We start from the raw sequence: 24,981 nt of genomic DNA, 5'->3' as shown, positions 1-24,981 counted from the left end.
TTTATGTTAGGGCCAATACTATTGACCTACGGGTAAAAGCATTGCTTGCAATATAGGAAATTTTGAAAGGTTTTCACAACCGGTGGTAGGGCCGCGAATCGTGGCAGGTAAGAAATTCCTATTGTCGCCCAAAGCACAGATACACATTAGTCCGCATTCGCTAGTGTCATGTTTCTTCACGTTGAGCCACAATATTAACTATTAATAATTGATGCAGAAAAAACTGAAGCCACTTAAAAACAGGAACCAACGCAAGCTCTTATCTAGAGCACAGCAACAATCGTAGGTACGGGCAGGGAATGGATTCATTTTTTAGTTTTCAGTCATAAGGGGCTACGCTTAACACTTTGGTAGATTGAATTTGCTCTACCCTCTGAGGGGCGAGCGGACGAATCCTGGGCGAACGCGTGCGGGACTTATTAGAGGGAAAGATACACCACGAAGAGTGTATTCCAGAAAATGCTTTGGTTTGAATGGTTTAAAAACAAATAAAAAGTACACAGCTGGGAAGTATCTTGCTGTGTATATGCATGTGTATGTGTCCGTTTGTGCCGTGTGTGTAGGAGCCGAGTGTTCGAATTAAGCACGTGTGAGTCAATACTGCCGAGGATTATGTTGCTGGTTTTGGCACCTCCAAACTCCAGCTAAGGCCAAAGGGAATGGAAACACTTAGGAGGTGTTGGGATGAAAACTCCGACCCCGAGTTTGTGTGTGTGTGTGTGTGTGTGTTTCGGATAGCCACGCGAGGGTGCTAACGGATATTGCCTGACCGTGCGTTTTTTTTTTCATACACAGAGATGAAAGCAAAATGTGGAAAGTCCGTAGAGTAAGGTTTCTTCAAAATTCCACAGATTTTTACATGAAGAACAGAACGGTTCCCATGAAATTTACATGGGATTACAGCTATCGCTTTGGGCACGTTTGATGTTGATCTTATTGTTTCTACCTTTTTCACTTTCCATGTTCCCGGGAGATGGGTCCCGCCGTACGTTTTGCATCACTATTGTTACGTCCTTAAATATTTAAAACTAAGTACTTTCATTTACCCTCGCCTGTGCACACATCTTAGACGTTTGAACTTTGACGTGCTTTTAGTAACTTTCGTCGATTACCCCCTTTTTTAGCGACTTTCCAACAAAAACGCATGGTTCAGTTTTGGTAAAAGCAGCCGCAGCTGGAGCAGAGTTATTTGCGCTATCAAACCACAGAAAGTTACCATTTACACGATTTGGTTTACATTTGGTCTCATTACCGGAGCCGTCAAGCATGTTTTAACGATCGTTCAGTTTGTTCTAGTTAATTGGAGGAGTTTCATAAAAGCCTCAAAGAGCTGTTTATTATGCAGACTAATGAAGGGGCAAGTTATTGGAGCAACCGAATGTAAACAGTGTTTAATCGGTTCTTCAGCCACGCTTTACTGCAGTTATTTCGAGTGTCAAAAAGCCGTTTATTACTTGCAGCAATTACACTATTTACATTTCGTTTTTGGTTTCGTTGTTGGATCAATTGTTTTGATTGTTTTTCATGCTGTGTTCGTCGTACGTTTTCGATGTTATACATGCTCATGGTTTATTTCGTAGTTATTACCGATACCGATGCTATGGGACCAAGGGATCGAGGGATTTTGGACACTGTCGATGCAGATGATTTGCTTCGATCGTTTCGAGAGCTTCTTTAGTTGGTTTGGTTGGTTTCCTATGTCCTATCAACTTATAAGCATGGTGTGAAGTTTGCTCAGCCAATGAATATTTAAATAAAGTCTAGCCGGCTACATAAATTGTTAGGAAAAGGCGCTCGTTGCTTCATTAAAGTTTAATTAGATATCTACACTTTCCTCGCTGTGTGTCTTTCCTGAATCTTGAACCCTTTTCTCGTGCTCGAGTGGATTTAGATTGTATGGTATCCATTATTTTCTGTTTTAAACGGGTGGTTTGATTTATTGTAAGCAGTTAATATGCGGTTTTATCTGCAGCATATTCATGTATAAGTTTGTATTTGTGTCTTTTTTAATTTGCACTATGTGCTACCATCACTTTATGGGTTCAGCTGTGTAAGCTTATAAAAGTTTGCAATCTTTGGTTTTCCTTTAAATCTTTTCTTGATTTTTTTTTACAAAAACCAACATTTCCCAACACCTCAAGTTATGTCGCAAAATGCACGGGCAAAGTAGAATAGTGAATTGTGTCTCATGCAAATGCCATGGTTGCAAATAAAACATTTGCTAAAAGCTTTCTTACCGCACAAGTTGTGGGTATCCGTGTACCACAAGCATAATCTCCTCAGGTACGTACTTGGAGTGCTTGAAACTAGAGTATCTTGCTTCACTGGGTGAAGGGTGTAATAGCTAGCCACAACCGAGAAGAAGCCACTTAGTTTACCATCTCTTCTCTCTCTTCTTGGCTTAACGACTTTGTAGGTCACACCGGCCACCTAATGGTTTACAAGACTTCTTCTTCTTCTTGGTGGCCGTTAGTCCTTAAGCTTAGAGGACGTTAGTCCTCTAAGCCGGCCATCCAAATGGCTGTATAGGCTGCCGGATACCAACCACGTAGTTGGTTAGTCAGTCACTGCAGGGCCTCACTACGGGGGGACAGACCGGATGGGATTGGAACCCCGGTCGTGTCGTTTGAAAACCGGCGCTGCTGTCGTCTACATCACCAGGACACCGATATCAAATAGTTGGACAGCCAGTTCTCACTAAGGAGGTGTGAATATCAGAGCCGTTGACCGGGCTGCACCCATTCACTCTCACTCACTATCGCACTCATATTGGCCTGCTCTTTTAAAGAGCACGTCGTTTTGACATGGCCCAGTCAACAGTAGATCTCCAGGAAACTCGATCCCTGGCTGCAGCTTCCCATCCATGTAGGCACCCGATCTCCGACAGGTCACCCTTCACCTAATCCAGCCAACGAACGTTATGAATCCTCATAGCATCTTATCATAGCCATCACATCCTGCCGGTCTTTGCTACCGTCAGGATGTCCGGTTCTCCGTATAGCTCAGCAAGCTCGTGGTTCATCCTTCTTCTCCACACTCTATGCACGAACACACCGCCAAAGATGGTCCGGAGGATACGACGCTGAAACACGCCAAGAGCATTTGCATCCTCCGCTCGGATGGTCCAAGACTCGCGGCCATATAGGACCACCGGGCGAATCAGTGTGCGATATATCTCACATTTAGGGCGGTCTCGAAGTCTTCTGGATTTCAGCAGACGGTGAAGGCCGCAGTCGACACGATTCCCCTGAACAATGCGTCTCCGGATTTCGCTGCTGACAACGTTATCCGAAGTCACGACAGTTCCAAGATAGCAGAACTCCTCTACTACCTCGAGGTTGTCGCCGTCAACTGATACTTCCGAGACGGGATCTGTCACGATCAGAGCCTCCGGCAAGCAGGTATTTCGTCTTCGTCGCATTGATCATCAATTCAACGTCAATCAACGTTTCAATCGGGTGTACGCCTCACACATCTACGCTGTCGTCTTGCCAACGATGTCAATGTCATCCGCGATGCCAAGAAATTGAAGAGACCGGTAGAGAATTACCCAGTTGCCTCAGACCCTGGTGAGATTCGAACGATTCCGACAGCATGTTCAATACTTTCACTCTGCACTGCACCCCATTCGTGGTGGCTGTTAACACCCAGATCAGCTTTCCAGGAAAGTGGTGCCGCTGCATTATGTTACATAGCTTATTTCGGTCTATGGTATCTAGGCCGCCTTGAAATCGATAAACAGGTGGTGGGTAGGGATCTGGCGCTCTCAGCACTTCTGGAGGATCTGCCGAAGAGTGAAGATTTGGTCGGTGGTAGATGTGCCTCCAACAAACTCCGCTTGGTAGATGCCAACGAAATCTGTAGCAAGGGGGGCAAGTCTGCAGAACAAGATCTGGGACATGGTCTTATAAGTGGCATTAAGGACTGAAATGGCACGATAGTTAGAGTATTCCAGTCTGTCCCCCTTTTTGTAGACTGGGTGAATAACGCCCAGTTTCGATTCTTCCTGTAATTCCACCTGTTTCCAGATTCTCGTGATCAGTTTGTGCATTTCGACGGTAAGCTTTTATGCTGCTTGATGGCGCTGGCAACCTCATCCAGAGATGGCGGAGGCATTTCGTCTTCTGCACTATTGCTGTTACTGATGTAGTTGCTGCCCCCATTATTGTGTCTTAATATCGGTTCATAATAAAATGTATAGAAAGAATGTTCATAGTGCTGTTCGTAGTACATTTTTGAGGTCTTCATTCTCGATTTTTGATTTTCGATATGTTTTACATCACTTGATCATGCTTCTCCATTTGTCCTATATTATCCCTTCTGATGGAGACGCCTAGTAGTTCACAGCAATAATTAGGACTCGCAGAGTGTTTTGTTGGAAATATCTTCCTCATGTCTCATTTATGCCGCAATAAAACGTTTACGATTATTTCGAAAATGTAAGAGTTTACTGCTTAGTAAGTACACATCTACTACCTCATACTCGAGGAATATATACAGGGGTGTGCTCTGTGCTATGTAATAATGTACCCATGTTGCTGTAGTATTATATTTTTACTACTGTTTTCTTATACATTTATCTACCTTCTTTTATTTGCAGATGCATCAATCCGTGGCAGCAAAAAGTTTGGTGATAAATGCGAGAGCACCACTGAGTGTGGCTTCGCCGGATCGTTCTGCGATCCGAAGAAGCATACATGTCAGTGTACTGTCGATTTACCAGCAACCAATCACATTGACAAGTGTGGCAAAAGTAAGTAGAAAAATATTCCTCTAGCGGTTAAAGACAATTCAGATGGTTGTTTACAATTAACATCGAAGCATAAATTCCCCATGTCTCACATGGAATTGTTCTTCGTAAAACCTTGCTCAAATCCTTTCAATCCAAAAAGAATCATGTTCTGCACATGATTCTTTCTCGTAACAGATAGCGATTGCATTTGCTAAATGAACCAAGCAAAAATTTCGTTGCTGTCGATAATGGTCCATAAACTACAGCGTCATGCTGTTTGAAAATAGATTTTCTTTTTTCTCATCCATTGCCAACATTGCTCTACCATTATCGGCCAATGGAAGGAAACTCTTCTCTCCTCCCGGATGCTGCAACGCTTTAGACGTATTCAGTTTCCTGCTTCATTCATCATTACTGAAAGCTGTGTGTGATAAAATAGACATGCTTTATTTTTGTTCCCACTATCTCGGGATTATGTATGTAAGGAAAGTGGAAAGCGTTGCATGATCGACATTTTTGCAGACATTTAACGCTTCAGATTGTACTAGGAATATGCGGTTTCAGGCCAGGTTTTACCCATAATCGTTGCTATGCGCAATTCAATATATATCTTCTGTTTGATTTTTTTTTTTGCGGCTTGATACTATTATGCACCAGCAGTTTGTACACGTTCGATTACAATCTGCATGCTTCTGTGCCGTGCCTCTGCTTTGTGTTGCCAATGTAGTTGGTGTGCTTGTCAAACACAACTTTACCTACATTGCCTGTGTGCATTCGGATGTTGGCATGAAGGAGGAAATGATAAATCTGGTAACAGTTGTTGGGTGTGCTGCCTGACAATAAATGCATTATCACGCGAGAGTGTCACAAGAGATTCATTTCATATACCTTGCAAGAGCGGGTTATCATTGAAAAGGATAATAAATTTCCGAAAGGACACTTTTTGCAGCGGTATGGTTGCGATCATAGCCACTTCTGTTCTTGATGTCCTTTATTCCTTACTGGAGTGTGTATAGCTCTTGTATTTTTAATTATATCTATAGTGGAAGTAAACGAATAAAAAAAAAGAATTATTACGTACAAACGTGAAAAATGTATAAAAAAATATTATAAAAGGTTTATAAAATTCAGTTCTCCTTTGGTTGGTGATACCGATGATACCGTTCTGCTATTTGCAATGGTTTTCGTTTATCATTTATGTCCATGCGTCGGTTTATGTCTGTTGCCGGACATACCGACAAATCCCTGTTGGAAATTGTCCTGTCGCATATTAAACACGAACATAACCGCTCTGTCGGTAGTGCGGCCTCACACATCCGGTGTGTTATAAATATTGCAACGTTCTGGTCCGTAGAAGCGACCACCATGTATGTGGAAAATTGTAGGAAATGCAAAAATCGCTACCGATTATCCAATTCCGGCACTGTCGTAGTCGATGTATTTACGGCGTGTAAAATTGTGACAAAATCGTGACATGAATTTTCTATTAGTTTATACGATTTTTTTATAATATACCATACATAAGTTTACAGGTAAATTCTAACGTGTAAATCATTGCGTTTGATATAAAGCAAAATCATATTTAGTTAAGCATGAAATAATGAACGAATCTGCTACAAAATATATTTGTATAATTTATGTTCGAAAATGACACGTAAATTTATTGATTTATCATGTTTGACTTTTTAAACAAAATATTTAATGAAAGAGATCAATCATTGCACCATTTCACAAAGCATAGCTTTCCAGCATTTCCTTTCTCGAGTCATTACTTCGCTTGAGTGGCGCAACGCTTGTCAAAGAATCGATGTTAAAATGTATTGACTCGAGACAAGATTATCTGGAGCTAATTAACTTGTCTTACTTCCTTCACTTGTACTGTACTGAAAGGGTGAGAGGCAAATGTGAACAGAAACAGAGTTAAAAATAAGCCAAGCAGAACAACCAGGTAGCTAGCTTGTGGGGTTTTGTTTGTGGTTGATCGACAGGACTCTTCACTAGTCTCCTGCTGAGAACCGCAGACCGCCCCAGTTTTGGTTTGGTACAAGATGCTTTAACGTCCGTACGATTAAACTATCGTGCTGCCGGTGTCGTGACATCGATCGCTATCGGTGTTGGGATTGTTTCGTTTTTTGTTTTACCCCTGCTTGCTTTACATGTATTCGTTTTTAAGCAAAAGGGTAGGTACTTGTTGGCTGCTCGGTAGTGGGAAAGTCCTTATTTCAACCACGTTCGGGGCTCATCATGTCAATCGATTTTGGCATTTGAATAAACCATGTTACATTTTTCCAAAATAAAATATGTATGAATTGCTTTATTGAAAAAAAGTTCTTAAGTAACATCCAACATGTTGACAAGGCCGACATTTTAGAACTAACGTATTTAATGCGTCTGCAAAAATTGGTTGTTGAAGGAAAATTGATGCTCTGACTGGGATGTGCCTCGCTGCAGGATGTTAAAATCAAACATCATTTGAAGACAAAGTTTTACATATGCGAACTGTTTTCTTATCACGCTTTACGCCACTAATGTGGAGAGTTCAATGTGTTATCCCAATCGTTAACCATGCTGGAGATTAAATCAAGAGCCTTACGATGTACCAAGCGATCAAGACAGAAAATATCCCGCATCGAGCAGAACACGAGCTTTCCAAACCTTTGAAATATAGGCAACACAGCAAGACCTGGCGGGAGGACACAACACAGCAGAATGAACGGTTCGCTTGAGGTTGCGTGTTCAAAATCAGATTCCTGCAAGGCAGGAGGTAAAGTAAACATTTGTGTAAACAAGCGGGAGGGAAATGGGATGGGACATTTTCACAAAAGTGTCCCCTGCAGCACTTTCTTCACAGTGAAAGAATCCCGGAGAAAGCAGTGCAGGATCGAAAGGTTCCTTCAAGATAAACTTAAATAAACTTCCATATCGGTTGTTACGCACCGCACCATGGCGCTGCGTGTGGATGATAACAGTGTATAAGAAAAGAGGGAATTTTTTTTTATTATTGTTTCTGTACATTGTTGACTTTACACCATCCAAATATTGATAAACTGCCGACCCGTGTGAGACACTGAAAAACAATAGTAGCAGGATAAATTAGATAAGCAAACTAATATTTTCTCTTCATTTTACTACAATTCACAAACATTTTGTTGTTCAATCCAGTCATTCTAAACTTTCTTTTTCTCGATTTATTTAGAGCGGCAAGTGAACGAAACATGCTTCTTCAGTGAACAATGCGAAGCGGTGACAGAACAGACGGAATGTCGCGATGGGCGGTGCATCTGTCTGTTTGAGATGAATCCTTTCTTCAAACCGGATGGAAGCGTCGAGTGCCGAGGTAGTATATGGTGAAGATGATTTATGGCTCTAATTATTAATTGTTTGCAACACTTTTTCATTTCGAACATCTTTAGCCCCGATCAATAAGCCGATAGAACCGGAAAAGTACATCGATCCAGCAATGATTGGTGTGCTGGTGGCAATGGCAGTCATGTTTATCATCATTTGCGTAGTCCTTCGCTTATTCAGCAAGTAAGTCTTTCAAACAACCACCCCTATCTCTATCCGAATACTATATCGCTGTTCGTATAAAACGTAAGCACGAAAAGCTACTGCTTGTAAGATATTGCTGATCCGTCCATTTTGCTGCTGTGGAGTTTTCCTTCTTGGCCATGTTCTTCAACCAATTTGCGGAAAAATCCGTCTGGGATTTGGAGCAGCTTCTGCGGGCTGTCAAACTCTACCATTTGGCCGGCGTCTATAACCAACACACGGTCATTGTCCAGTATCGTGTGCAAACGGTGAGCTATCGTTAGCACGGTGCAATCGTGAAACTGCGTTCGTATCGTACGTTGAATCAATGCGTCAGTTCTGCAAGAGTGATGGCTAATTAAGCAATGAAACTTTATTTCAACCGTTTTGTTGCACCTACTTGGGATCCACATTGGCCGTGGCTTCGTCGAGTATCAGTATCTTGCTGCCTTTCAGCACCGCCCTGGCCAAACAGAGCAATTGCCGCTGGCCAGCACTCAAATTGCTGCCTCCCTCGGACATCTTCGTATTGAGCCCGCCGGCAAGTGAGGTTATGGTGGTTTTTAATTCAACCTGTTCGATTCCGGTCGGTTTATGCCGAGAAACGGGATGTTCATTAAAAAGATTAAAGAAAAAAAAGGGAGTAAGCAATAATAAAATGAAACCCGAAAAAGGGTGAAATGCGGTGTTGAAGGAGAGCGATGCTGGCGGATCTGTACAAAAAGTCTGCTAAACGTTCAAATTGGTGAGGAAATGTGTTATGATTAAATATTCAACCTCCGGGTGGCTTACCTGCTCGAGCGCTTTCCACAGCTGCTCGTCCGGCAACCGCTCGTCCGGATCCAAATTGCTTCGCAAACTGCCTGAGAATATGACCGGATCCTGGGGTATTATCGAGATGCGGCCACGACACTGCCGCAGCGGCACCGAACCGATATTGATTCCGTCAATCTCGATGATACCATCGCCGGCGTGCAACGGCGTTAGGCGAAAGAGTGCCTGAATTATTGAGGACTTCCCAGCGCCGGTACGTCCGACGATTCCTACATGCTCCTACGCACAGTTTCACGACCAAGCGGCAGGTTGGTTGGACGGTTGGTTAGTTGCCGGAGTGGGAACATTTACCGGAAAGAAAGAACATGACCGGTGATGAAATGACGGTACTTTTTATTTCATCTACCCTGCGCCACACAATGCAAAAAGGAAGGTTTTTTTTTGCTGTTGTTTCGTTTACGTAAAATGCTCTCAAATGGAGACGCAACAAAGGGCGATACATTGATGAGGGTGGAAATGAGCCGAAGTCAAAGAATTGATATGTGTTTTATTTTAAGCAAGCGCCGACACCTCAAACCCGAATCATTTTGGATGTGCGACAAAGTAACAAAAGGGAAGCAAACGATCGTGCGATAACGTCGACGAAAATTGATCATGCAGCCGGGGATAGCTGGACTGGGGGATAGTAAAAATTGGATCGATCCAAGGGACCAAGGGACAGATATGGCTATAATTTAATCAACCAAAGATAAAGTGAGTCAATTCGGGGCCAATCACACGCGCCCATTTTCGGGCCGAGATGTGTACGTGCTTTTCAATTATAAATCAAAGACATTCCAAGGACAACACACTCGCACCCCCGTGTGCAAAAACAATCCTTCGCACACAGTGGGCTGGTGTTTTAAACTATTCAGGATATTGCCATTTCTTTTATACCACCTGTCTAACGAATAACGCCCGATAAACTACATCCTATACACGGCATAAAAGCATTTTGAACCAGTGTACGTAAAATAGTGCAACTTATTTGTGTTAGGTTTCGTTTCGTTCGAAAGAACTTTCGGCCCGTGGTGGTTAATGGGATCCAGTCGCATGGCTGCCACGATCCCAACGGTATGGAAATCGATTGCTTAACCGGGTGTGACGCTTACCTTGGGTTTTATGTCGAAACTCAACCCCTTCAGGACTGGCTCCGCGGTGGGCGAATAGCGTAGATAAACTTGGCGGAAAGTTATGCCGGGATTTTCGGGCCACGCTTCAGTGCGTTCGGTTGTTTGGACACCCGGTACCAGGCCCGTTTCGGGTACGAGCTGGGCGTACTCAAGCACACGCTCCACGGATGTCATTTGATTTTCCAGCTCGGCCGTTTGTCGTATGCCCCAGTTGCACATTCCAATGAGGTTGAGCACCTGCGTGATGGCTAGCCCGACGTTGCCGCTAATGATGTCTGTATGGATAGTGCAGCGTTTCGAAGGAGAGTTTTAGAAAACTGACCACAGCTGCACACACGGCGAAGAGAAACTTTTGCCCCAAACTTACTACTCACCATTCCCAATCACCAGAAAGCTCAGCACAACTGACGCAATGTACAGCAGACAAATCGCGTCCAGCCAGAAGGCGAAACCACGTGTCGTAGCACCGAACAGAAACGCAGCTGAAGTGTTGAGATCCTGATACCGGTGGAATGTATCCTCCAGAAAATGTTCCGCACCGAATGCACGTATCGTGGTTAACCCATCAATCGTAGCGTTGGTATGCGTGAACACTGGACTACGGGCTGTGCGGGAGTAATCGAATCGAATCGAAATGCATCGTTTCAGTTCACCCATGGCTCATACTTAATCGATCGATCGAAACACTTACTGATGGCCTCTACACGTTTTACATTTCGCGCTGTTTTAAGAAATACAAACCGTAGCATATAAAAGACGACTCCCATGATCGCTGTAGGTATCAGCAGCCAGTAGTTAGCCAATGCCACTATCACTATGATACCAGCAAGCTCGAGAAAAAACTGCAAACACACGTGGGAAGCTTAGATGGATCGAAATACGTCAACTATGAACGGTACTGCTACTGTATCTTACGTAAAGGCTGTCGATCATGACGGTGGGCAGACTGGTATCGACCAGTCCGATGTCTTTCGAGAACCGATTCATCACTCTGCCCGATGGGTTCTGGTGGAAGAAAAGCATCGATGTTTCGGACACTCCACGGTAGAGTGCGGCATACAAGTGTAGCGATGCTTTAAGACACATTTCAAAGAAGGCAAACGAGTTTGTAGTCAGCAAAATGGTGATGATTATGGCACCAGCGTAGAACAAGACATGATCGTCTGTTGTCCACCGGGCTGCAAGCGTGTTCGCAACCGTTTCTTCCCAATCCACCCTGAAAGGCAGGAAGAAAAGATAAGTATGCATTAAGTTTTTTTGGAGCCTAAAACTAGCCGTACAGCTTTCACTTACCATATGAATACGAAATAATCTGTTCCCGAGCAAGCGACTTGGAATCCTATCATTAGCAATGCCGTGAAGGCGACGAACGAAATACTATTGACAGATTTCAAAAAGTCTAGATATACTTGAAATTGCACAGTACCATCTTCTTGTCCTTCCTTTTCTTTGCCCTCGGCCGATAATGGTTGTTCTTGACTCTTGCTGGAGAACGTTGGTTCATCCTTCGGTCCAAGTTCTGATGTCGGTTCTTCCGGCGCATCTTCATACTTTGAGAAATGGTTAGTTGGGAAGTATTCGGATAGCTCTGTACCATAGTTGCCTTGGGCAGCAATTTTACCGTCCTCTATTATAAGGATGTAGTCTACCTGGGTGATGTATTTTAGTTGATGAGTTACCAGTATGCAAAGTTTTCCTTCCAGAAAATTCCTTATAGCCTGTTCAAATAATACGTTCGCTACGTGAGCATCCACGGCCGACAAAGGGTCGTCCAGCAGGTATATGTCAGCAGAGCGATACAATGCACGAGCGAGATTGATCCTGGCTTTCTGTCCACCGCTCAAACTAAATCCACGTTCGCCAACCATTGTTTGATCTCCGTGCGGCCATACATCAATATCGTGCTCCAATGCGCACACCTTTAACACTGTGCGATATCGCGTTTCATCATACGGATCCAGGAAGATAACGTTCTGTTTAATGGTACCCTCGAACAACCATGGTTTTTGAGAGCAATAGCTAATGGTACCATTCACCTCGATCTTCCCTTTAGTTACACTTTGCTCTCCGATGATCAAGTTCAACAGGGTCGATTTTCCGGCACCAATTGAACCAATGATTGCTACCGTACGGTGATTCGTAGTGTCTATCTTGAAGGAGATGTCGTGAAGTGAGAAACTTGAATTGGGCCATGTACTGTGAACGGATTTAAACTCGACAAACGGGTTGGTGGTTTGCATCCTTAGTTTAAGAGATCCTTGTTTTTGGCGTAAACTTTGCACACTTTTTTGAAGCAAAAATTCTTGTATTCGCTTCAACGATATCCAACCTTCCGCGGCGGACGTTACAGCAAGCGGCCAAAACTCGACCATCGAATGATGGATAACGCTGAAGAATGAAATTAACATGTACACCCGACGGGCCGTAATCGCATTGTCAAAGTACACGTATGCGACCAGCGTCAGAAAGATGGACACCTTTGGAACAATGCGTAGCGCAAACAGGGCCGACTTGATGAATGCACTACCACGCAATGCCTGCACCTCTTTGCGTCGCAGTTTGCGCATCATCCGCTCAAACGGCTGCTCCCATACGTACATCTTAATAACCTGAATACCGTGAATGATTTCATTTGTCAAGCGTACGCGGTCGTCGGTCGCCATTGCCGCCCTCATTCGAAATCCAGCTGATTTCTTCCCTAGCCAGGCTTGAATCGGTATGAACAGTAATAAAAACCCAATGCCGATCAGTCCGGCGGGACCTATTTCACGGTACACCAACACGGCGACAATCACTAGCTCCACCGGGCCTTTCCAGAGATCGTGGAAAAAGATTACCGCATAATCGAAACGGCTCACATCGTTTGCCATCAGATTGATGACCGTTCCAGACAATCCGTCGGTAGTGTTACTCAAGCTAAGTATCTATAAACGAGAAGATAGCGGATGAAAATGCGCTTGCCGTAAAATCTGCAACAATGTGCTGCGTTATCGCTTTACCTTTCGATAGATCAGCGCACAGCAACCGATACGAATCTTCATGCCTACTTGCAGCAGATACAGTTGATAGCAATGGAAGATTGCTAGCGGGGCAAACACAGTCATAACAATACCCACGGCATATCCGTAGGCTGCTCCTAGCGATGTTTCCGATGCGCCGTCTGCTGTCGTTGTGGCGCGTTGTGAATCAAAGTAAAGGATTAGTTGACCGAGAAGGAACGGTTGTCCTATTCTAGAATTGTAATAATACGAAAAACATTGTTACATTTCGATGCTTACACCTTAGACGAGTTCCTATCGATTTTTCGAAGTAGAGAAATCACAAGAAATCCATATTAAGAAAGTATGCATTAGATGGGCTAGCCAAAATTTTATTATTTGCTATTTACATCCCATGTGAATCAATCAATAGAAGTGGATAAAATAAGAATTGGTCATAAAAGGTTTCCCCCTTTTGTTAAACTTGATGATCAGCCCTTCTGCTATGCGAACATTTTTGCAATCGCTTTACAGAGAATATTGAACACGATTGAACTAACTTTACTTGTGTGCTTTTTAGATCCAATCATTGTAATATGATTCCTCAAGTTACTTGGAACTCGTCGGAAAACGCGAATTTCGTATCAGCTGCTTTCGTACCGCTGAGAAGGAGTTTTTATTCAAACAAGACTTAGAAAAGTCACCGTGGGATTTAGCGCTTATTGACTGTGGTTGATGCTATGGTTCAGGGATAGACTACCACGCTGTGATCCAGTGCCTTACAGCCACACCACTGTTTTATTGGGATTCCACGGCCTGTATTTCACTATGGCAATTTTACTTATTTTGTCGCAAGTGTGTACCTTCCTCAGCTCAATATGAAATTCATAAAAATATATGACACTCGTTCCGAGCAGCAGCATATGATAAAAACATCAAACATCCAAAAGGGGTAGGGCACGAAAATCTCAAACACCAACACGAAACCGCAAATGATACCTTCCCAGAATCGAATCATTCCGTTGCTTTTGATTTTCACCTTCTGTTTCCCGTCACTTGCGTTTTCTTTGTGGACTTAAGTATCTCGTTAGCACACCAAAGCATGCTGTCCACGTTTATTGGACTATCAAAGACGATGTTTTTCTGCGCCAGTACACTAGTATCGTTTTCCCCAAAAATCGTAATACAAACGAAAAGAAAACGTAAAACAGTTGCGACATGCAGATGACTGGTAGGAACCACATATGTACACCTTCCCAGAGAAATCTAGGGATCTATATCGCTCACCTGCAGGCTGATTCAATGAAGCTGTAAACAAATCCAAACACTAGCACTCCGACTCCGTACATGCGTAATATAGTCCACAGGAGCCATCGTGGCGCCGGCCGTTTACTCTCCTTCACTGTTTGTGCTTCACTTTTCGTGTCGCTGCTTTTTGTTTTGCACTCATCATCGATTGATTCGTTTTGGAGGGCATTGTGGCGCGAAGTTTCGAGTTGCCATTGCTGCTCGAATGATGCACCGATTAGTGCACTCTTATGTGTTGAAAGCGTGTCATAAATGTCGTTCGGAACGATTTGTCTTTTCACGCCGATTCGAAGCAAGTCACGGAGCCACCTTTTTCATGCACAGTTGGTTGTTTTACATACAGTAAGCAAGAAAGAAATTTGAAGGAATTTTGTGCACCAATTTTGTAAAACATTCATCGAAATAGTATGCAAAAAAAAAGTTACCAGAAAAAATAACGTGAAACTGCGTTGGAGGAAGCATACGGATGTGCGTTCGTCTGTGGATGTTTGATGTCCGGTGCGTCGATTTTTTCGGAAGTTTCCATTTTTAAAACTAAAAAAATCAATCACGCTCAATCCGACCCGGTTGATTGCATCCAAACTTAAAGGTGTCCAACCTTCGACTGACGTTAGCGAACAAATCGGGCGTTAAAAATTACAATCGAATTTTCGTATCGTGTCTGGAGTCTCGTCTGGCCGCGTGATAACGGGGTTTCGCGAGACTTCTTTTACAATGTTTTAACGGCTGCGGACCAGTATCTGCTCTGATACAGGCTATCACGCGTATCACTATCGGAGTAACGCCGGTGGTTATCAGCTGGCCGTGTCTTGAGACAACGGGGAATCAGAGAAACGTGCCAAAATTGACAAAGCTATGATATTTATTTATTACTTGATAAGTAATAATGATCTATGCGACCATTACATTCGGTTGGTATATGCTAGTTGAGGTACATTGGTTAATCGACCGTCTGCGGATGCGGAGTCTATCGACTCTTATCCAAATTAATCGTCTCCTGTATCTTCACACTCAAGTTCCCAATCGCCGTACAATCGTTCAGCTTGCGGTACGTTCGCTTGCGTCAATCGCGTTTCGTGTAGGCTTGATAAGCCATAGCAGTGAGTTGTTGTGCGGTAGACTCTTCCATTTTGTTCACTAGTTGTCTCATAACACCATCGGGACGCTGCAGTAGCTCATAAGGATGCGCGTATTCGACGGCTCTGCCAGCGTCCATCACCAATACGCGATCGCTATCCATTACAGTATGTAAACGATGGGCGATTGTTAGAACAGTGCACCGTTCGAACCGTTCTCGAATGGTTTTTTGTATTAAGTTATCGGTTCTGCAAAAAAAAAAAAAAAACACAGTTTATTGAAAGTAAATGTGTGCGGGAAAGAATTCGGAATTAAAATATTGCAATACATACTCGGTATCGACGTTAGCGGTGGCCTCATCCAGAATGAGGATTGGATTGTTGCGTAGAATTGCTCGGGCCAAACAAACAAGCTGCCGCTGGCCCATACTAAAGTTTGCACCACCGTCGGCCATCTTACCATCGAGTGTGCCCTCCATTGCCCGTACCACCTCTTTCAGCTCCACATACTCCAGAGCGTTCCAAAGTGTGTCATCGGCATGCTGTTTAAAAGGATCCAAATTTTCCCGAACCGTACCAGAAAACAGGATCGGATCCTGCGGAATAATGGAAATCCGTTTGCGCAGATCGTGCAATCCTAGCGTACCGATGTCAACGCCATCAATCCGTATTATTCCTTCATTAACCGCCAATCGGAACAGTGCCTGAATGATGGACGATTTGCCTGCGCCCGTTCTGCCGACGATTCCAATTTTTTCGCCCGCGTTTATTGACATATTGAGGTCTCGCAAAACCAGATTTGACTGGGGAGCGTAACGCAACGAAAAGTGCTCGAAACGTATCGATCCCTGTGCGGGCCAGTCGGCGGGCGGTTTGTGCTTGCCGATTGACACAAGCGATGCTTCGGGTTCGACCTCGGCGTACTCGACGACACGCTCGACGGATGTCATTTGATTTTCTAGCTCCGCCGTTTGTCGCATGCCCCACTGGCACATGAAGATCAAGTTAAATACTTGTGTAATAGCTAGCCCCACATTGCCGCTCATCGCTACACCATGTTAAGGACGAAAGGGAATGAAAAAAAAAAATGCTATAATGATCGATCGGATGTTAGGAAAAACGAAACATTACTTTTATGCACCACTTACAATTTTCCACCATCAGGAAACTTAAAGTAACCACGGCGATATACAGCACACATACCAGTTCCAACCATTGGGCAAAGGCGCGTGTTGTGGCCAGAAAGAGATACCAGGCCGATGTATTTAGATCTTGATGTTTATCAAACTCGTCCGCCAGAATTCTTTCTACCCCAAATGCACGGATGGTGCTCAGACCTTGAAAAGACGCATTCGCATGCGAAAATATGGGACTTCTAGCTGGGAAAGGAGAACAAAGGGAAAATAGAAGAAATCACTTTGAGAAGTCCATGTTTTACAGATTCTTTCTGCCAAACCTACTTGAAGCTTCCACTCGCTTGATGCTGCGGGCAGTGTTGGTGTAAATATGGCGCAAGAAGTAGAACACAATGCCCATCACAAGCGTTGGCAACAAAAGCCAGTAGTTCACCACCGCTACCAGCACAATGATCGCGGAAAACTCCACAAAGAACTGATGGAAAATAAAATTAAAATGGGTCACATATTCCATTCGTGTAAATGCAATTGCAAGTCTCTTTGTGCGTACTCACCAGAATGCAGTCCATCATCGCAAACGGAAGGAAGGTATCGATGCAACCAATATCGCGTGAAAATCGGTTCAATATCCGTCCCGACGGATTTGTGTTGAAGAAATACATTGTGGCGCGGGTAATGCCGCGGAACAAACGATCATGCAATCGTACTGTGGCACGCAGACAAATGTAGAAGAAAAGAAAGGATCTGCTCAAGGAGAGTACAAACATAAACAGCATCGCTATCGCGTACATCAGTATATACTGATGGCGGGACAGTCGCGTGAAGATGCTTCCTTGCAGTTTTGGCGGGATAGGAAGCAAAGCCTCCCAGTCGCTGCTGTTAAGGGCGGATGCTTCCATCTCGGTTCGATTGCTTTTCAACCGCTCAAGAGCGCTGGAGTACTCTTCCCAGTTTACCCTGCGAAAAGAAAGGAAACGTAGAGAAGATGCAGTACAACACCAAACGAAGGTGAAAAAGAACAATAATCCTTTCGCACCGTATGAACATCACGTTTCAAGTGTATGATGGTAGTTAAGATGGCTGAGCTCACTAAATTGCACTCCAACTGTATTTCGTTTTTCTTTGTTCTTTTTCGCACAACGATGGGGATAATGTGGAAGTGTTAAAAGAGCTCTGTTTTAGCAAATTGCGTTTAAGTGAGCAAACAATTTTAATGTGGAAAAGGAATTTTTAATACCACAAAAAAAAAATGACCAACATCGAATCGATAAAACGAGATGATGGCCGTCCATCGCTGCAGACTGTGATGGGTTCCAATAAAAGCACCAACTACTACGTCGCCTAATGGTCACGTTCATCACTAAATTACTCTTTTGCCAACATCCTTTTTTGCAGTGTCCGTGTGTTCATTCCGGCTGGTAGTGGTTGGTTATTAGCGCCAATCGACACGTACCATCAAACATCTTAAAGCTTTGCAGTTCCTTTTTTTTCGCTTCTGCTAAGCTTAATATTGATATTAATTTACACTTACCACTGAGAGATGTAGTAATCGATACCACTCATGCTGGCCTGCGCCAATAGGAACAGAACGACTGCCAGCACTAGCAGAAGATTACTTTGCACAGCCACGAAGAAGCTCTTGTACACGCGCCACCCGATACGTCCGGTTAGTTGTGATTCTTTATGAAGGTGATTTGGATCGTCTTTCGTGGTACCGTCGTCTTGAGAAGATGGGGCGGATTTTTTTTTCGTACTACGGCGTTCCTCGCGGTCATCGTACCCATCAAAAACCATGCTGCTGGATGAGAATGGGGACGGCTGGTAGATGGACTGGTGCTGCTGATGCGCCGGTTGATGTTGTGCTGGCGTTGGATGAATGGAAAACCTTCGTTCCTGATGATGTGCAAAGGGTGAAAAAAATGGCAATTCAAAGTCACTTGTTGTATGTTGTGTTGATGTTACACACCGCGTCAATTTACGCCACATAATAGCACATTACACTGCAACAATTATGGTTCTGTTGTGCATTTAAATATTCAATAAACGCATCACTATAAATCCCCGGGTGGGTACATTCGCTGCTAGCACACGTTTAGTTATCGTGATAAATTATTCAAATTACCTTTTTACAGGTACAGTGAGTCAACGAGTCCCAGGAAAGCAATACCAGTGTTGCCGCTCCTTAGCGGGATGAGTGAAATCGAATTCATTTCAATTTTGAAATGTTAAAAAAACACACGCACGCCCGTAGTAGTGGCATGATGCGGTCACTGATCTAAACTCGGATAAGAAAGTGGTTCCTTTTTTTCCCCTAATACGCTACCATGGCCTTATCCAGTGGCCACTCCGAATGAACGCTATGCGGTAGATAGATAAAAACTGGGCAAAAATAGCATGTTAGACCTACCGTCATTCTATGTGTCGTCTCGGTTTTACTATTGATATCAATGCTGATGGCGGTATCATATTCAATCCCATTGTTTGCGACACTATCGACTTTTCGTAGCTGCTGTCCGTGGCCCTTGTCTGGGTGCTGTTTCAACGTTGAGGGCGCTGGGGTAGACGCGTCATCAGACGGCGATGGTGCGTTGCTTTGTTGTTCCTGTTCTTCCCGTCCATCGGTTTCGCGGTGTGGTTGTTCGCTCATCGAGGCAAAGTGCCCCGATTCTGCCAGCGTGCGGAATGGTCCCTGCTGTTCCACGTTGCCCATATTCATTAGCACGACATGCTCCATGTCCTTTAAGTATTGAAGCTGGTGCGTTACTAGCACGCAAACTTTTTCCTGCAATTGAAAATTTGTGTGTAAGCTACTACTGCGGCATTGTGCTTTTTTTTTACGTTTGCTATTTGACGGTGGTTCAAACACCAATGGTGAAAGAGAAACGCACGTGGAAAAGCGTTTTTACGCCTCACTTAACCTTTTTTCTATCTGAACTCTACCGTTGGTAGATGGTTTATGAGCCCCCGTGCGAGACGAAACATATGCAGGTGCTTTTTAACCAACGAAGAGTGTTCGACGCTTCCCGTACAGTGTGGTGAACAAAGAAGTTGTAGCGAATCGTCTAGCAAAATTATGAGTCAAATAGTTGCGCTCGGCACGCTTTTGCTTGGTAAATGTCGGCAAACCACGCGTCCCTTTTTTGTGCTGTGCAAAAAATATGTGTTGATTTGATTTCAAGTAATATAAAATCGACGCCCTAATTTAGTAACATAAATCGAACTTAATTTACTTTTTTTTTAAATGACGATCAATATACCGATGTACCGTGAAAGCCTCTTTTAGCGATCAAGATTTCACAACACAGATATTTGGGTTACTGGCAAATCTATACAAATAATGAATCGCAATTTTTGAAAACGGATTCCCAATTCTCTTGTTCATAAATTCGGCGTAAATATTTATATAAAACTTTAAGACCTAGATGCTATAATTACATTGAAACATTTTTACTTTAAACAAACCATTTTGAAAAACAATTCTAAAATCCCTCGACATAATAAGAGATCAGCTACGCCATTTTCATTACTATTTACATTATAAAGAACAAACTCTGTGGTATCAGCAAATCTAGTAAGTCATTCGATGGTCGGCGTGACCGATCGTTTATCCAAAAAGAAGAAGGAGAAGAAGAATATGAGCTTATTTATTTCTCTGTCCTGTATTGTCATAACGACGAGCTGTACGAACTGTACGACGACCTCACTGTCGTGCAGCGAATTAGGCTCGCCAGGCTCCGATGGGCTGACCATGTTATACGCATGTCCTTTTAGGCCGTCCACACGGACAGAGGAGGCATGGTAGGCCCAGATTGAGGTGGAAGGATGGCGTGGAATCATCCGTCATTAAGGCCGGGACAACGGATTGGCGGACGACGGCGCGGGACCGTGAGGGGTTCCGGACTCTGCTGCGGCAGGCCAAGAACGCAAAGCGGTTGTAGCGCCTGATGAGTAAGTCCTGAATTGCTTTGGCTAATGCAAGTATGAAAAGATAAATTTTGAGGACACGGGAGAAGCAATCTGACAATCAGGGAATGACCTGTATGATTAAAATGGCAATTTTCATTTTCGGATAATATTGAATCAACTACCGAAACAACAAACTACAATTGTAGGTTCAACTGTAAGCTTCAAACAGAAAAATAGATCACTCACCTTTAAATATTTAACGATGCACTCCTCAAAAATATGTTTGCCTACGTGGGCATCCACCGCGGACAGTGGGTCGTCCAGAAGGTAAATGTCGGCCCGCCGATAAATGGCTCGCGCCAGGCTGATCCGAGCCCGTTGCCCTCCACTCAAACTGATGCCTCGCTCACCCACGATCGTTTGATCGCCGTTCGGGAGCAGCTGAAAGTCGCGTTCCAAAGCACAAACGGACACCACCTCCCGGTAGCGTTTTTCCTGGTAGTCCTCTGTGAAGACGATATTGTTTTTCACCGTTCCCTCAAACAGCCAGGGTTCCTGTGATGCATAGCTAAGATTGCCATTGATTTCCAACCGGCCCTCGTCCAGCTCGAGCTCGCCGAGGATAACTTGGAGCATGGTCGATTTACCGCTCCCTACCGAACCGACAATTACGCACGGTTTCGTCTTGTCTACGGTTAGCGTCACGTGTTTGATTCCGCTAGCTGCAAATAAAAGTGAAATGATGTAACATGCTTTTAAGATTTTTTTTTTCTGCTCGCCCTCCTCTCAGACCAGCTTAAAAGCCAGGGTGCCAAAATCTACCGTACCTCGTACATTAACTTCACCGTTGGATGCTGGCAAGTCCTTCTCCCAAAGCGCGGTACCGTTGCGCATAAAAATTCCATGCCGCGTAACAGCTTTTCTGTTAATGAAGCGCCTGCTGTGAGGCGGTCGCTTAACATTGCTACCGGCATTTCCTTCCGGTGTTGGATTCGCCGTGCTGTCCACTCCATTCCCATTCCTTGCCTCTGGCAGCAGCTCGCAAGCACCCTCATCTACCACTGTCTCTTGTACTGCCGCCGTCTGTTGGGGCCGAACCCGTCTAAACTTTCGCTCGTCCAGCAACAGAAAGTCCTGTATCCGTCTTATCGACACCAGTCCCTCGTGAACGGATGTCAGTGCCAGCGGCCAAAAGTGTAGCATCGAGCTGTACAGCCAGTTAAAGTAGGAGGTCACGATGAACACCCGCTTAGCGGTGAACACGTTTCCGTACAGGACGTACGCGACTAAGCTGAGAAAGATGGCCACACGTGAAACGAGATTGAACGATAGTAGACCGGCGCGTATAAATAGTGTTCCTCTTATTCCGTTCACCTCCTTCCGCCGGATGCGGTCCACCATTTGGCTGAAACTCTCCTCCCAGGCGTACATCTTTATCACTTGAATGCCTTGTATGATTTCGTTCATAAACTGTATCCGGCGGTCGGATCGATTGGCCGTTTTCAGACGAAAAAGTGCTGCTTTTTTGCCAAGCCAAGCTGAAAAAAAAACGAAATACGATATTTTGTATGCATATGAAATGTAGCGATGTTTGGCGAAAAAAAATCCTTTTATTCACCAAATATCGTCCTTCACAACCTTCAGTTGTAGTACAACCAGTTGACTACAACTAAAAATATGCTCTGATGTGGTCACCTCACATGCTACAATCGGCTAGTTTGGGGAAAACCCCCATGACGTGGACCAAACATTCAACACGCGCAAATAGTTCGCGTGTTCAGTACAATTTTCCACCTCCGTTGACTGTTTGGATGTACTTTAACGGTGAATCTTTTAGTCATCAGTGCTTGATGGCGTTGTGCATAACGAGATCATTCATCAGCAATTACCTACAGATCACGTGACGTTGCGCCGAAAGCGGCCTAGAAACCCAAACCCCACCAAACTTACCTTGTAAAGGAATGAAGCTGAGCAAAAACGCAATGCCAAATAATCCCGAGATGCCAATCTGTCGGTATATGAAATAGCCCAGCACCAGCAGCTCAATTAACCCTTTCCAGATGTCATGCACAAAGCCGGTCGCCGTGTCAAATTTGGCCACATCGTTAGACATCAAATTGATCACCTGCCCGGTCATGCCATCCGTTCCTGCTGCTTTGGTAATGCGTAATGCCTGGGAAACAATTTTATTGCGTTAGGACAATTAAAAAGGGGAGTTGATTAATAATAATGTTGAAGTTGTAAACTAAACATGAATAATCTAATCAATGCGTCGAGAAGTTTTCGGTAATGATTTAGAAATTTTATCCAATGATTAATAACATGAAGTAATAATATCAATTTTTTCGGTCGCATTTATATTTATAACATGACAATACGGAGGAAGACCAAACTTTATACTAAAAACGTGAGTTTTATTTTTAGTCTCTAGACTCTAGTTATAAAGAGTCTCTACATTAGAGTGATTTTGGCAGCCCGGTGGTGCAGGCGACAGCGGCGCCAGTCTTCAAATGGCTGGACCGGGGTTCAAATCCCATCAGGACCGCGTCCCCCCGTAGTAAGGACTGACTAACCAAATACGCAGTATTGGCCAGTAAGCCAAAAAGAAGAAGAACATTAGAGTGAAATGACTTTCAGAGTCGTGTGCTTACTTTATTGAGAAAATCTTTGTAAATCCGGCAACTAAGGCACTACTAAGACAAATTTGTATTGAAAAAACCCTTATTGGTGGTTATTAAGGCAATTTTGTCAATAGGGTAATGAATCATTTAGGAAGAGTCATTCATAAGAATCTTCAGTTAAGAGTAAATCAAATCAGGAATCGGCTCCAAAAAATTAAATGTATCTTCAAAGATTCATGACGTGATTTTTTGGATTTTTTTGTTCTTTAAGTTTTGAGCTAAGCATAAGCATTTCTTGCATTCGATGTCGTTAAACGATTGTACAGGTTTTTTTGGGCAAATAACTATTTTAGTTTTTACTGGACCGTCATAATTAATTAAAAATAAATAAAAAACAACTATTTTAGTTTTTATTTCTAATTAATAGTCTTTAATTTCAATTAAGTGGGCGGTTCGGTGGTGTAGGCGACAGCGGCACCGATCTTCAAACGGCAGGACCAGGGTTCAAATCTCATCCAGGCCGGGCCACCCCCCCCCCCCCCCCCCCCCCCAAAATGAAGTTTGTGGTAAATCTTCTTAGGAGGCTGCCAGGATTGCACAGCCAGCCTATAGGAAGATCGGTCGCTGTCAGTTGCCAACTAAAATAAATCATTGCTAACCCAGGACGTTCACATTCAAATAATTTCGTACATTTTCCTTCAGCAACCTATGGATTTACAGTGCAGCATACCAATCTGAATATTTTTTCTCAAAATCTTAATTTATTGCAAACACTATCGCTTGTGTTTTGCACTGAATACACGAAAGGCTTGCGACTGCAAACGAAATTCAATCGATTTGTCCATAGTCATACACTTTTGCTGGCTAAAGAATGAAATAAAACAGGATGCTGTCTCAATGGGCGCTGTGGCGCCACCGATTTGTTGCGGAAATTGTTGCATAATTGAACAAATTGTGCATGTTAAAGCTGCAACGCTCTCGAACGGAGACGCCATGCAGTCGGCAGTATATGTTTTTTTTATGTTTTCGTTCCTTTCAAACCCTGCCTCTTTCGTAGCACTTTCATTTAGTCAAGACATCATCAGAGATGTACGCGTTACTGGTTTTTTGTTTTTTTTTTGCAACTAATACACTTACCTTTTTGTAGAGCAGTGAGCAGCATGCGACACGAATCTTCATTCCGATTTGAAATATGTACAGTATAAAGTGATGAAACACGGCTACCGGTACCAGCGAACATAGAATGATTCCGATAGCATAGTAATACGCTTCTTCTTTGCGAATATCCTGCTGCCCGGGAGCAAAATAGGACACTAATCCACCAAGGCATTGTGGTTGAAGAATTCTGCAACGAGAAGGTTTACGATCGAAAGGTTTTTCATAATGATATGAGAAACAGTATCCTTTCATACCTCGCCAGTAAATCAACGATGGTATACATCGACCCATAGCCGAGTATCGATGGCCAATAGATGCGACAGATAACTCGCAGAAAGCTGGGTCGATCGTTACATTTCTGTTCCTCTTTCCAGTGCCTTTCAAACTGGTACGACAGCTGAGCACTCTGATGGTTTGAAAGCGTTTCATATATGTCGATCTCGTCGATGGGACGCTTTAGTCCCGTCTGGAACAGATCCTTCAACCACCAGAAGGTGTACCACGACACTGGGCTCGCTTTTGTGACCGGGTTCGCCTCTCGTCGAAGATCGTGTATTTTTGTGTCCTGATCGTACTGTGCGGGATTCAT

General features: G+C 43.7%; 2 protein-coding genes across 2 annotated transcripts; both read right to left on the bottom strand.

Moving 5' to 3' along the window:
- Positions 1-8,340: 8,340 nt before the first annotated feature.
- Positions 8,341-15,021, bottom strand: LOC126567242 (probable multidrug resistance-associated protein lethal(2)03659). The gene is made up of 11 exons (XM_050223473.1): positions 14,921-15,021; positions 14,475-14,804; positions 13,209-13,440; positions 11,503-13,133; positions 11,125-11,425; positions 10,901-11,051; positions 10,584-10,814; positions 10,189-10,484; positions 9,056-9,316; positions 8,664-8,836; positions 8,341-8,602 (listed from the first exon to the last, which is right to left on the bottom strand). Exons 1-11 carry the CDS (start codon positions 15,019-15,021, stop codon positions 8,341-8,343), a joined length of 3,969 nt encoding a protein of 1,322 aa, XP_050079430.1.
- A 525-nt stretch (positions 15,022-15,546) lies between these two features.
- On the bottom strand, positions 15,547-24,981 carry LOC126556701 (ATP-binding cassette sub-family C member 4-like). Its single transcript, XM_050212140.1, has 12 exons — positions 24,647-24,981; positions 24,372-24,579; positions 22,564-22,786; positions 21,441-22,151; positions 20,860-21,335; positions 19,115-19,489; positions 18,239-18,600; positions 17,262-17,664; positions 17,032-17,182; positions 16,720-16,950; positions 15,905-16,619; positions 15,547-15,820 (listed from the first exon to the last, which is right to left on the bottom strand). The coding sequence occupies exons 1-12, from the start codon at positions 24,979-24,981 to the stop codon at positions 15,559-15,561; spliced, it is 4,452 nt and encodes a 1,483-aa protein (XP_050068097.1). The 3' UTR covers positions 15,547-15,558.

This window comes from Anopheles maculipalpis, chromosome 2RL, assembly GCF_943734695.1.
Source record: "Anopheles maculipalpis chromosome 2RL, idAnoMacuDA_375_x, whole genome shotgun sequence".
Lineage (NCBI taxonomy): Eukaryota > Metazoa > Arthropoda > Insecta > Diptera > Culicidae > Anopheles > Anopheles maculipalpis.
The sequence above is the reverse complement of the archived record's forward strand: the minus strand, read 5'-3'. Positions and strand labels throughout refer to the sequence as shown.